We start from the raw sequence: 14,348 nt of genomic DNA on the forward strand, positions 1-14,348 counted from the left end.
TGTTTTTGATAACAATTTCCATTCATCCAAATCTGTCCTATGAGGACAAAGTCACAACAAGAATGCCAGTGTTGCAGTCTTCAATATCTCCCAGAAAAGTTTTTTCTATCCTCTGAACCTGACCCATACAAACAGGACACATTGATTCCAGGCCTTTGAGTCGGGCCATTCCGTAGGATGGTTTGAATTGGCACATGGAGATCAAGGCTCCTATAAAATCTCATGAAAAAGTAATATACTATAAAAGGACAATATTTTATTTCATGGAATCTTTACACATGATGGTGCATTTTCATAAGAATGACAATATTCATGATACATTTAGCAGCAAAGTCAACATATTTTCTCTGTCTTAATATTTAGAGGTGGAACAGGAAACCCAACCATTGTCAGGTCAAGGTTTAGTTGATCCAATCATTCAACTAAGGTTTGATCTCGGACTGGCTTGCCCAAGGTTGGACCTACTCATCGGCCAGACTGACTGGACGAGTCTCCTCTGTCTGTGAATTTTATGGCAACCACCAGCATTTTAGATCAAGATAACCTCATATTATCTCCACACAATGCTGAACACTTCTGTCACAACTTGGACATCAAGGGGTACAACAGTCAAAATTTAGGAGACAGATTCAAAATATTCCAAACATGGACAGTTGAGTTGAACACTCATACATGTAGATGAATTTGTTGTGAATTTGGGACATAGTACATAAAACATATGTAACAACAACTCAAACACTGACAAATAAATATGACTTTGGACATGAGAATTACAACAAAGTGCCAGAGGATATTTCAACATCAATGATCTGACCTGGACGCATGAATACATGTATTATGAAAATACAGCATTCATCGAACTTCCCACTCCCACAGTTTGCCAAGGCCCTGAAGAGGTACACACCTCAGTGCACCATCAACAGGGATTTACATGTATCAAAAGCCTGCTACCCCATTACAACAATCCTTCCAGCCATATTGCGTGGTAGACTAGCATTCACAATAATCTTCCTCGACAGTCCGCTGAGCCACAGTAACAGTACAGCACCTTCCCTGGCACACTTCCCACTTCGTAATTGTAGTCCCATGTCATTTCTGTGCCAGCACGAATATAACTGAAATCAAATGAAACTATTTTGAATAACCCATGGCGACAATGATGATAAAGTGCATCCACTACTAATGAGCAACTTTGCATGGGGACTAGGTAAACACTGGATGTGTGCTATGGTGGTTGATTGGAGCCCACGGCCGAAATGATCAATCGACCTCAGCAGTAACGTTGGCATTAAGTCCAAACACTTTTATCGTAAATGAAACTCACTGAAGGAGATAACGCTTAGTTAAGCTGGCGCTGACATTCTGTCTCTATTACAGATTGAGCAACTAAGCCCTGCTGAGAGACAGGTTCTACACGTGTACTTACGTTAATGCAAAGAATGCCACCCAAGGGAACCTGAGATCATGAGTGTCAACAAACACGTTCTGGACAAAAACGTTTGGTGTACAGCTATGCTGTAAAGGAAAAATAAACATTACGGTATGAAAAGACATGGAAAATATGGTATGGAAAATGTCAATTTGCATCAGTTTTTGCCTAAAATCTACAAGAAAATATGATTTTCAGTGATATCAGGGGAGGAGGCAATACTCGTCATTCCCCAAACTATAAAACCTCAATTGCCAAAGAACACTTACATTTAAATATCGTCCAATATTTCCTATAGACTTTGCATCCATGATATAACAGAACTCCTCCCCAAAGTAACTGCGAAGGCCCTGCGTTGAATACTCGTTGTCATCATTGGACTTGGTGTCTATAACAAATTTAACAGCTTATTTAGTTTGAATCAATTTTAAATTCATGAACAAAATCTCGAATAGTTCACAAACAATTCCTTCTATGATTACTTTTTAGTCAAAACAGAGCAAACACTACCAAACCGTTCTGGATATCTCTAACATGAAATGATAAATAATTCTCAGAGGAATAATTCTTAACATGGCCTCTCCAAGGGATTATATTTTGCAGAAATTCCTGTCCTACCTTTTTGCTTTCCTCCCGACGTCTTATTTTTGGGATCCGGCAAATTGGAAAACCTTGAAATTTCTGAAATCAGACAAATTTTTGTTGCCATCATACCATTCCAAGCTGGTTATTTCTGGATATCAAGATTCCTTTGGTTGCTGTATTAATATCCCAGTCTCCACAGAAATCAATCAGGGGTTTCAAGGAGCAACCAGAAGGCGCTCACTTGAACTCGACCAGTGGGGGAACCAAGCAGTGACTCGGCCAAGAGTCAAACCCACGACCTCTTGATCATGAGGCCGTCTCTCTTCCACTGCGCTACTGCTGCTCCTATAGTTCGTCACAGAATTGCCAATGAAGGCTCTCACAGTTCTACCCAAGATAGGCCCCTATACAAGTGTGTATTTAAATTCAAGGGATGTATCAGTTACCTGCTTTGGTCCTCTTGAGTGCCATTGGTGATTCATCCGAGTCATCCGAGTCAATGTTGTCTGTGTTCAAGGACGTCGGTTCTGGAATGGACCAGAAAATATAGACATTACTTATCTATTTAAAAGAATTTCATGAAACATTTTAATGAAATGGCCAGGGCCATTGTGCTCACCTCATGTGGAGGAAAGATGGATAAAGAGCATGGTATTGTGTCATGTAGTGTTAGGTTTGATGTAGGTCCAAGCAATTACAATTTCCCCAAAATGGCCAATTTACAGTACATTCGACCTCTGTGACCTTGAAAAGTAGGTCAAATCAAAGAAGACCCGGGTGACACATTGAATGGTTGTTAGAATTAGATGTATCTATGATATAAAATTGGTGCCAATCGGGCAAGTCATTACCAGGAATAATGGCATTTTGAAGAATTTAGGATTTGGCCCCCTCCCTGGAGGCCAAACGGCAAATCAGATCGCACCAAACTTCAGTACCTGAGATCACCTGACCAAGGGGTACATGTGTACTTAATTTGTGATCAATAGTCATTGCAGTTAAGAAACGTGCCATAGTTACGGCCTGACGGCGAATTTACGCCATTTGACCTCTGTGACCTTGACAAGAAGGTCAAATTAAAAACCTGTGTGACATATACTGTATGGTGGTTAGATGTACCCATGATATCAAATTGGTGGCAATCGGGCAAGAAGTTAAGGAATAATCACATTTTTAAGGTTTTTGGATTTTGCCCCCTGGTGGTCAAGTGGTGAATCATATTGGACCAAACTTCGGTCCCTGAGATCACCTGACTAAGGGGTAAATGTGTACCAAATTTGGTATCAATAGTCATTGCAGTTTAGAAACGTGCCATCGTTACATCCTAACGGCCAATTTACACCATTTGACCTCTGTGACCTTGAAAAGGAGGTCAAATCAAAAACCCGGAGGATATATGATGCACCTTTGCTAGAAGTACCTACCATATTTTTTTCAAAATTTCCCGACTACTATTGAGGGAGATATTGCATATTTTCACTTTTAACGTTTGGCCCCCTGGTGGCCAAACCATGAAACGAATCGGACCGAAACTTGGTCTCCAAGGTGTCATTACATAAGGGTACATGTGTACCAAGTTTCAACTCAATAGCTCTAACAGTTACGAAACGTGCCCTGCTAACGGACGACGGACGACGACGACGACGACGACGACGACGACGACGACGACGACGACGACGACGACGACGGACGACGGACGCCACGGTATGGGATAAGCTCACCTCTGCTAAGAGGTGAGCTAAAAAGGGACCTCCCTTACTCTATTGTTGAACTCGAACAATAACTTGGGTTATTCATAACTGCACAAGAGGCATATCCTGTATGCATGTCACATTGTACGATGGGTCAGTCACCAAACAAATGCAGAGGTTATGGGATTTGAGGGGTTTGTATTTCCCAGTCAAAATCTAAGACGAAAACAGAGTGTAGTACAAGCTAAACCCCAAAACACACCTGTTATTCTTAATCCTGAGATTCCATCCTTTTTTCCACTTGATTTTCCAGACCCTGAAGTAGAAAACATTTATTATCATCGCCATTTTAGTGAGAGCTGAAAAATACCAGCATGATTGTTCCAAGTGACTATAGTCAGTGTTTTGGCAGCAGACAGAATATGCATTGAAAGTTGAAGATACATGTGTACGTGTCAAAAATATTAGGTATTGACTAGTAAAACCAGCATTCAAATCTGGGTATAAAATTTCGATCATATTGACTGTTAGATAGAATTTAAGAGATGACGAAGGAAAAGCAAAATATGTTGCAAGAGCAATAAGGACTCCATCAGCAGAAGACATACATATGAAAAAATATTACAATAATTATCAATGCAGCACTGAAGATGGCTTTTAACAACATTTCATAATATCTGTAGTGACATGACATCAAAAAGCTTTTCAGGAACACAGAGGACAATGATTGAAAAATGTTATGGATAAACCTATATTTGACCATGGAAACATCTTTGTTGAAATCATTGTATTCCATAAGAAAGATCCAGACCATGTCCTGTGTGAGAGGGATGACAATTCACAACACTGATAACAACAACAACAACAGCACCTGGGCTATACTCACACCAAGTATCGCTGTTATATTTACAGTCAAAGTCATATACTAATAAGAAGAGAAATAAGGTGAAAAAATAAAAATGGAAAATAGAATCAAATGAAGCAGTCAAACATAGGGAAGTAGTGCACCTCGGCTGCACTTACACAGACGTCCCCTTGTCACATGTCAAGATTCATGTTTCATGATTCACGAATCACAAGTGAATCACAAAATATGAATCATGAGAAAGTCACATGACTAGCTGACTTGTACGTCGCCCTCACAGAGTGGAGTCTTGAAAGCGGAGGTCAAATCAGGTAGAAATAAAGATACTACATGAACGCAACAGAAAGGTGTCTTACACAGTAGTAGCATGAGTTGATTTGAAATTAGTTGTCAGAAATAAAACGCATGAAGGAGTGAGTGTCAGTAAGGGATCACAAAACAATAGGGTACTAAGCAAAGATTCTAAGACGATTGACTGAGAAATGAATAGTACAAAGCACACATACCTGGCACCAAGTCGGGTAATTCATCAGTGTCCATTGCAAATGCAGGGTCTTTGCTGTCGTCGGCATCATCGCCGACTTTGTCGGGGATTTTACTGACCCATTCTGCTGTTTGCTGTTCATTCTCAACTGACTGAATAGACCTGCAAGAAAATGCAGATCCATTTTGGAAACATGAAAGACCCAAACGAAGTTCCAATTTCACACTTAAAAACTTCAACAAAACAATGCTTTCTAACCTTTAGAGAGGTAACTTATCCTATATTTGATCAACATGTTCAAAGGGACATGATATTTTCCCAAGGTAAAGTATCGGGTCAGAAAATGGCTTTTCCATGATAAAAGGTTCCCTCAACTCTGACTATTTCAGCAGCACCTGCTTGAAGCCCGTATTTCACGAGATTGCACTTGAAACTGGCTGTCCAGATTTGTCTTTTTCTGTGGAGTCTTATGTTACATAACTTACCATGAATTTTTTGCCTTTCCTTCTGCTGATGAACGACGAATGAGCAGTTTTCCAACACCCTTGGCATCATCATCTTTGGACTGCTTACGTTTTGTTCGTTTCCTGAAAGTATACCAACAGGAGTGTGAAGAGTATGAGGTAAATTTGACCACAAATGATTACGCTTCATTTTCTTCAGGAGAAACCTGGCCTCATTTTTTCGCCAATTTGATATAAGATCTACTCGCTCTTCTGAATTCATCAAGTCACCGAAAGCATTTTACGAATGATCTCGATTAACTTTCCGATAAAAGCCTGGTATCTCTGTTGAACAAGTTGGGGAAGAATACTTACCGGGTTGAATATCGTCCTGGTGCCACACCACTATCACCACCTTCACTACCTCCTCCAGCTGAATAAGTGCTGAAAAAACAGAAAAATTATTATCATTCCAGAGCTGACTGCAGAATCAAACACAAACTGACGAATACAATGGGGCTGGCCATCTTAAAAATTCGATCTTCTGCAAAAATGTTACCAACCTTTGATAAATCAAAAAAGGCAAAATGGTGAACTACTTTCGTCACATTCATGATGTTATTAGAATTACCCTTAGTATCAAAATAACCAAAGAATAGAATGAACCATAAGGTATTCTCTATTTCAAAAAGCAACACCTTAAGTCAAGGCAATGGCTATAATCATTTATGTCTATACATATACATCCCACAGTGCACTGATGAACACACAGAGAGATGAACACAACAATGATGCATACAGATGTGTTGTCACAGCATGTGTGGGAAATGTGAAATTTTATGAACGAAAATACAATGGTTTGTGACAACATCAAAATAATTATTTTCTTCCAACAACACAGCACTAACCAGTTGTATTTTGCACTTTCTAACTTGACACAATCCCTGAAACACCACAATGACCTAACATAAAGAAGCAGAAATCACTACACAGGTATTTGCTAGTAAAGTACATGCTCATTAAAATAAGAAGGAAGGTTGACACTTCAGATGTTACAAGAGTAGAAGATGACACACACTGATACGAGGTAGTGGGAAGACATAGCATGAAAAAAAAGTTTTTAAGCAATAATCCCTCATCTGCCAAATGACTTACCTGTCAGAGTGCCTGAGGGGTTTATTAGAGAGAAAAAATGTTCAGCTTTTCGAAGAATAGAATATTGATAGTAAGTCAGTATTTATGTGGTAGGCAGCAGAACACACAAATTAATGTTGACAACCGAAGTTCCACAGCTCAAAGTGTGCAAATGTAGAAAAACAATGATAATAATCAATGACACCAACCTGTCAGATACATTCTCATCCTTCTCCTCATCTTCCTCCTCCTCCCCTGACTCCACAGGGTCGATGGCATCCTCCTCATAACCCTCCTTGAACCGCTCTACAACCTCGATGTGATCCAACTCAGCGAGATACTCATCTCCATATTGATGGCCATCCTGGAGAAGAAAGATTTTATTGAAAAAAAACAAAAAATGTTCAGTGCCCCTAGTGGCCAGGTGAATGATTAATTGTCTCTGACATTATCCAATTGGGGAGGGGGGGGGCAGTGAAAGCTAATAAAATAACCTGCCATCATTCAAAGTAGAGGTTGCAGGCAGCGAGATTTGCTGACAGCTGCAGCATTGTCTGTAACGATGAAGACGACAGATGCAACACAATTGACCCCTAAAACTAAAAGTGCTCCTACCTCGTTAGCATCTTCATCTGTAAGCACCTGGCCAGCATATATACAGATGAAGCCGCCCTGTGGAATGTCATCAAGGCAACGCAGGCCCCAGCCTTTTTTATCCGTCTTGAACACCTGCAGTCGATGTTGTAGGCCGTGTTGAGCAACGCGATTAGCACATCGGTAATCACATTTACATTTTTGATTACACTCATAAATGCTGAAAAAACGAAAGAAATGCACTTAAGAAAAGTGTTCTGGCTGCTAGCCATCCAATCTCCATCACGGTGGTCGGATGTTGCTTCTTGTTGTTGGAGATTGAAATGGCTGCTCCACAGACCTCTGTCAACAATCCTGCAGAAAATCCAGGGTTGCTGTCTTTAAAATACCAATAGCGACTGCAGCTGTGGCAGAGGTTGACTAATCATCAGTCTCCATCAAAAGAAATCTCACAACTCACCCAGTAATATTTGGTTCTTTAATTCTTCTGTATTCATACCCCGCACTTGGGTCTCCCATCTTCACCCCGGGTAGAGCCAGCGTTGCATTGATAGTCAGTTGGCAGCAAGCACACTTAGATTTGTCCTGGAGGCAAAGAAGATGAGTTTGTACATGTAAAGTACAAAATATAATTATACTGTCAATTCTTGATATGACAACGTAACAACCTGACCACATGCTCCTCGTGACAATCATTTAAACTATGATACAGATCAGCTTCCAAAGATCCTGCCAGACTTCAACACTTTGATGATGATGATGATGATGATGATGATGATGAGGATGATGATGATGATGATGATGATGATGATAACACTATTTAACTTACCCGACATCCATCGGTACAATCACAGCAGACTAAGAAATCAGAGTCGAGATTTAACTTGACGCCCTTGGCGGGAAACCGCTGGTTTGAATACTCTACATATTCTGGGTATTGTCGGTCGATCCCGTTGACACATGATATAGGCACGTTTTCTTTCCCGTATGACAAGTCCTTGATGTCACAGAATGTCTAGAAAAGGAATTAAGATTGTCAGTGTCATTGAGTTGGTAGTGTAGAGATACATTGTAAACATCAAGAATATTGCTAAAAGTCCCACTGTCCGACAGGCCCGAGTACCCATATCATTTGTTTCCGGATCGCTTTTTAGGTCAAATAAGTTTTATTTGTGAAATTTGCTCAAAATGGCCCCTTACCTTGACAGGGACAAATTCATTAAACGGATGAGATGCTGGATCGTAGCAGAACCAATCAATGGTGACCTTGGAATCTGTTCTGATTAAATACTCATCGACCTCTTCAATCAATCGTAATGTCCGGCCACACGGAGCACGATAATACACATGTCTCTTTGACGTGCCACCACCACTGGCACGCACTTTGGCGATATGTCTGAAAATAAATTACATAATTTGAATGTACAACAGCCAGTCCATCTTGAAAGGAAGATGTATAGTCCACTAAAATAGGTCATTCGGGCCTACTGATATCAGCTAAATGCTCAATGTCTTTTATATCATTTTACTTTCTTATGCAATTCTCAGGCCTGGCGAAAATGTCACATCATGCCTACCTTTCCCATCCACAGAGCATAGGAATAAGCAGGGGATTTTGACCTTTGAACTTGAAAGGATCGTCTTCATCCCTGACACAGTCTCGGCCACATCTGTGTTTCGCTGAATCAAAGAGCAAAAGAAACAGATAACACAAGGTGAATAGTATCATACCATACACAGTTGCAATTATTACACAAAGTACAGGACACTCAGCCGGCCAACTTGAGAGTGATGGTCAGGGTCAGTTTATTCACCAGTCAGGCTGAAATTCTGTTTGCAAAAGAAATCAACACTTTGGATCAACCACTACCACACTCTAAGACAACGACTGTTACTTACTGAATGCTTTCCTCTCTTTCCTCAACGGCGCAATTTTACTCATGTGTTTGGCAAACTGTTCTCCATGATGTTCACCCTCGTCTAGAAACAACAAGTTTTCTAACATCAATGCATTAGTCAAGTGTTCCACAAGTCATGGATAAGATCATACAAAATTACAATGAGGAACCTTTCAAAAATCTCCGATTTAAATCTGTCAATACAAATCCGTAACAAAACTCATGTTTACAAAATAACGAGTTACACTATTGCAGGTTAGTTCTGTGTAGAAAAACACCAAAAGGATTGACAGAAGGACTACTTACCATAATCTTGTAGTTTCCTTGACTTTTCTTTGGAACTTGGAGAATAGGAGTAGGGTTCTGAAACAAGGAAATCACATTGCGTTAGAAACATGTACCATCAACTATCAATTCCGCATGTGGCACTGTACAACACAGAGAAAACCAATAGTGAACTTGGTGTTGCAACAAAATATCTTTACCCACCTTTCTTTATTGTACATGTAGGTTGTGGTTTAAATTCCTTCTTGATGATGGAAGATGACGCCTCGTAAGACACTTGACGACCCATTGTACTCTTCTTTGCAACAGCACGAGATGCTGTAGATTTTCTTGCTGTCTGCTGCTGGATACCTGATGGCTGATCTGCAGGAAGGGATGAAGAGAGATAAAGATGATTACTTCAGTTAACAATAGACAGATGATAGGAATTCATGTGCTTTTCCTTCCATTTTGACAAAAAGCCAGTTCCTACAATATACCTGTATGGCCTCAGCAAATAGAGGAGTAGGCAACCACTGTATGTTGTTTTCAAAAGCCTCTTAGGGCTTACTACTACTAGCATGAAAAGGTTCGCTAAAATAACTTTTAATAACGTTAAAGCGGACTCTTATCAGCACCGAGGAACTCATCAACATGAACATGGACATATTACAAGTGTAACTCAGTGGTTTGTGCACCATCGTTAACTTACACATAGCCAATCCAGGGTCAGCACTCGGGCTGCTTGGAGTCGGGGGTGTCGATGGTACCACCTTCTCCACGACTCCTTCATCCTCGACATCCATACCGCGTGTGTACTCTACATAAGGTTTATTACTCCTCTTCATGCCCATGGTATGGCGCCGGGCCTTTCCATGAGCTTTTTGAGATTCAGCATTGGCCTGGAAATTGATGGAAGAGTGATACCAACAAATGGAGAAAAGATCCTCAGAGACTATGTTGCTACAATGATGATGATGACTCTGAGACAACATGGAAGTAAAACAGTGAAAACACCTGGGATGTGTGCAGCCCTGCAACACCTCAAGAGCATACAGTGTAGCCTCATTCACAAAGTTTGACTACCAGCACACTAAATTAGAATATGGTAACTGCCTAAATATTAAAGAGGCGCTATAGTTTACAGATTAACACATGGAGGTGGTCCAAAAAATGTCCATTGGAACAGTTTCAATCACTGATCATTCATTTACCAGTTCTGTATAGAGCGGCTCAAGACGAGTAGTCCCACGGTAGATCCATTCAGTTCTCTTATCAGCATCAAAGAACATCTTGACAAGACTAGCATCAACCTCCACAACTCGCGCTGTCCACCACTTGCCCATCCATTCCGTTTTGACCATCTGTCCTTTTTGTAGACGGACCATTGGCCTCTGTAGAAAGATGTTGAAATTTGAATTACCGGTATGTTTTTTGTCTCCCATTCTCATGATAAATACAAGTTGCCAAAGTTGACTCAAAGAAGAAATAGGAAAGACTCCGTTTGGCAAATTTGTGTAACTTAAACCGAGCTACTAGGCTTGCGCCTACAGTCTCCCTTTAGTAGCAGTAATTTGTTTTTGAAAAACTACTTTTTTATCAATATTGATGTTTTTAACATGAAATCAATTGATTCATACCTCTGGATACTGTTCCAAATAACTCTTGATGAACTCACTGGAGTCGGGATGAATATCTTCCCAAACATTGAAACCTAAAAAAATACATGATCTTGATAAATGATGTCAATGACAAAGCTAGGAATGAATTAGACAAGACTGTTTGATTCTACAGTCTGCTACTGACAGTACATTTTCTCTTCTCGAATCTCATGACCTGTTCATCCTCTTCAAGCAATAAAGGCCACACTACATCATCAAACACTGAGCCTACACAACCACAGCACACACAAATTTCAATCAAAGGTTTTCTGCAAAACTTACTTTGTTCAAAAACTTGGTGAACTGTCTTTGGTTCATTGTATTGTGCATATCCATCATCAAAGAATATCAGGTACCTAATAAAAAAATAATAAGCCATGATTTTAATAGTCAAGACATGCAGATATTACACACTTATGATATTTCTACTTATATAGTAGGCAGTGCTTGCCAACTTCAACTTGACTCTGTAAGGTCTCTGATGTGGAGCTAACGCCACGTAAAAAGTGTAGGATACAGAACTTGTCTCCCGTCATCACACACATCTAGTATCACAACTGACCTGTTGAGATTTCTAATGCTTGGTGGTTCAGCTACAACCCCAGCATAGTGCGATATGGCAGGCAGTGCGTCCTCATCTTTGTACATAGCTGGAAAATAAGAGACAACGGCTATGAATAATACATGTACAAGGTGAAACTTTTGGGAAAAATGTCTCAGTTGTGAGAAGGAAGAATACGCATTGCCCTGGATAAATCACGCCATATAAAACCAAACTTGTCTCCAGTCCCATTCATTAACTCACCTACAACCCTAGTACCAAGTGGTAGTTTCATCGTCTCAGCTGAATCCCAGAGAGCTATCTGTTTGCCAGACAATGCCTTTTTTCCTTTACCATCAAATTTGATGACATACTTCTTCTGAAACGAACACAAAAAAATCAAACTATCGTGATGGTAAAAATTACTAAGAAAGTCTGTGCAATATCGAACTATTTTGCGTAAAATTCCTTGATGCAGACAAGGACAATTTCTATCTGTTTAACTTTGAAATGATGCCTTCAGAAACATAATACAATGATAAAATAGTTTCATCATTCACCTCGACAAATAAATGGTTCAGGAACTCAGCCAGGTGAACATGAGTGTGCTGTTTTAACCTACCTCATCAGCATCCTTCCTTCCTATCTCCACCAACGTTCCCTTGTACCAAATGTCATTGATCTTCTTTCCCAACAGTTTCATACCACATACTAACTCACTGCAGATGAATAATGGATTGTATTGATCACTTGAATGAATAGTAACCATAAAGTCATTCAGTTCGAGAAAGCACTTCTACACCTGTATCTCCTGATATTGTTATGGACTACTCGACTTGCTTGGTTGGCCACTCCAATGACATTTATATCAACCTGGTATTTTTGTCAAATTCACAGTCATACTCAGTCACACTTACTTTGGAATAGGGCGTTTTAGAGTTCGGTAGAATGGTATCCTTCTTTGGACAATAGCAGTAGACTCAATATGCTGAGAGAAAAGGGAAGAAAATAATATATTTTAAGAGGGAATTCATCAACCTATTTTAAAGCCTATACACTGAAGGTATTTTTCTATATCATCAAACCAAGTATTCACTACAGTGCCAGATTTGTTAGAAACAAAAGAGTCCTGGTTTAATCAAAGTGCTAAAAACCCAGCAAACACTGTTTTTGGATTGGTTCTGATCCAGGCTTAGCAAAATCAGCATGTATTTTGACTTACTGAAGCTTGCTGTCCTTGTCCAGGCATAATCCTGATGTACTTGGCTTGAACAAACTGTGTTGTACCAGAACCTTGGGCCGAGGACACATTTACCACTTGCTGGCCACTGCTCACTAGCCTGCAACCAAAGTTTGGAAAATAAGAAAGGGTATTTTATTCTACCACAATGCCTTATTGACACGGAACCATTGACACAAAAGCCTTCAGAATTGAAAAATTAGAATAATAAAGAAAACCAGAAAGATAACAAAGTTATAACAATGACTCATTCACCACCTCGCATATCTTTTAAGAGTAAATATGAATACCTAGCTCCTGATGTCAATGTTTTAATTGCTTGGCCTTGTGTCTTTCGACGCTCTGGATTAACTGTAGCTGTAATGAACTGCACATCATCGTCGTCATCAACAACTATTTCCTGGTCAGACGAGGATTCAGAGCTGCTTTCAACAAATTGCTGTTCTTCAATTGCCTTCTTGAAGATCATCATTTGTTCTGTGGCATCTGCAAATATCTTGTCTATATCCCTAGTTCTCCCTGAAAAAAGATCCACATTAGGAGGTTACATGATACAGATGACATTTCTGGTATCCAAAAAATATAAGTAAGGCTCCATATATGTATGTACATGAATAAAATAATGGTTCAACCCTACTCCGATTGTTTCAGGAATTGATACCCACCTGGAGGTGTTGGTTGTTTCACCAAAACCACGAGCGTGGAGCTAAAATGTTGTCCAAAATTTTGGTAGAGCACAAACCTTCCAACACAAAACTACCTAAACATTTTACCACAAATATGTATACTCACTTTCAATATGCTTAATCTGTGTCTCCACAGGCTGAAGCACCTTTTGGAACTCTTCCTCCAAATCCAGATTGTTGAGTTCATCATTGATTAAGGTTTCGAGGTCAATATTTCCATCAAACTCATACGTTACGGACTTGTCTTCTTTGATGTCCTTCTTTGGGCTGGACCCTAAGCCCTTCTTTGAAGAATAGCTTGCCATGGCAATTTTTCACAAAAAATCACCAAGTGAACTTGTATAGGGTCTTAGCCATATCTTATCTGAAATGAAAAGGTAATAAAACAGATACATTTAACATTACAGGCAGTGAATTCGCAATGTATGTATTTAGACCTAGTCCTAGGCCTACCGGCGAATAAAATCAACCCAAACGATGTTCCGTGAATATCATGGTCAAAACTAAACAAATATGCGATTTCCAACAAAATTAGAGGAAAAATTCAGCGGGTACTTGAAAATATTGAATCTGTTTCATGTATTGCATGATCATGTGGTACACTTACCCTCAGGCAGATAAATCGAGCTTGTGTTGAGAGAAAATGATGAAAATCGCGACTTTTCTACCAACAAAGGTTCAAAAATGACAAAAAAACAACCCAAACCATGTCTAGGATGTGTCCATTCTCCAAGCGTCGTCAATGGTAAAAATAATTGTCACACCTCACTCGACCTACTGTCTCTGCCACAGTTGGACAATTTCAGTGGGTGCATGTAAATTGGACATTTCGC

At 39.8% G+C, this 14,348-nt stretch overlaps 1 protein-coding gene across 3 annotated transcripts; it reads right to left on the bottom strand.

Moving 5' to 3' along the window:
- Window positions 1-255: 255 nt before the first annotated feature.
- LOC135492813 (histone-lysine N-methyltransferase eggless-like) lies at window positions 256-14,200 on the bottom strand. Of its 3 annotated transcripts, none has more exons than XM_064779456.1 (31): window positions 14,123-14,200; window positions 13,622-13,879; window positions 13,120-13,348; window positions 12,812-12,929; window positions 12,507-12,577; window positions 12,212-12,308; window positions 11,854-11,965; window positions 11,611-11,698; window positions 11,331-11,404; window positions 11,028-11,101; window positions 10,602-10,781; window positions 10,100-10,289; window positions 9,613-9,771; window positions 9,430-9,486; window positions 9,125-9,205; window positions 8,803-8,905; window positions 8,426-8,621; window positions 8,055-8,240; window positions 7,686-7,810; window positions 7,247-7,445; window positions 6,841-6,995; window positions 6,653-6,664; window positions 5,873-5,941; window positions 5,540-5,641; window positions 5,077-5,216; window positions 3,968-4,021; window positions 2,461-2,541; window positions 2,048-2,110; window positions 1,699-1,817; window positions 1,427-1,515; window positions 256-1,115 (listed from the first exon to the last, which is right to left on the bottom strand). In XM_064779456.1, exons 2-31 carry the CDS (start codon window positions 13,818-13,820, stop codon window positions 998-1,000), a joined length of 3,540 nt encoding a protein of 1,179 aa, XP_064635526.1. In that variant the 5' UTR covers window positions 13,821-13,879; window positions 14,123-14,200; the 3' UTR covers window positions 256-997. The 3 variants fall into 3 exon arrangements, with proteins under 3 accessions (XP_064635526.1, XP_064635525.1, XP_064635527.1); XM_064779455.1 differs by having other exon boundaries at window positions 11,854-11,968; XM_064779457.1 differs by lacking the exon at window positions 6,653-6,664 and having other exon boundaries at window positions 11,854-11,968.
- Window positions 14,201-14,348: the final 148 nt, after the last annotated feature.

This window comes from Lineus longissimus, chromosome 8 (genome assembly GCF_910592395.1).
Source record: "Lineus longissimus chromosome 8, tnLinLong1.2, whole genome shotgun sequence".
NCBI lineage: Eukaryota > Metazoa > Nemertea > Pilidiophora > Heteronemertea > Lineidae > Lineus > Lineus longissimus.

Excerpts from the sequence above, each read along its gene's own strand:
- LOC135492813 (XM_064779455.1), bottom strand. The coding sequence starts at position 13,820 with ATGGCAAGCTATTCTTCAAAGAAGGGCTTAGGGTCCAGCCCAAAGAAG. Across the intron at positions 12,578-12,811 it reads GACAAGGACAGCAAGCTTCA|CATATTGAGTCTACTGCTAT; the intron begins GTAAGTCAAAAT and ends CTTTTCTCTCAG. Across the intron at positions 6,996-7,246 it reads CAGATGAAGATGCTAACGAG|GATGGCCATCAATATGGAGA; the intron begins GTAGGAGCACTT and ends TTTCTTCTCCAG.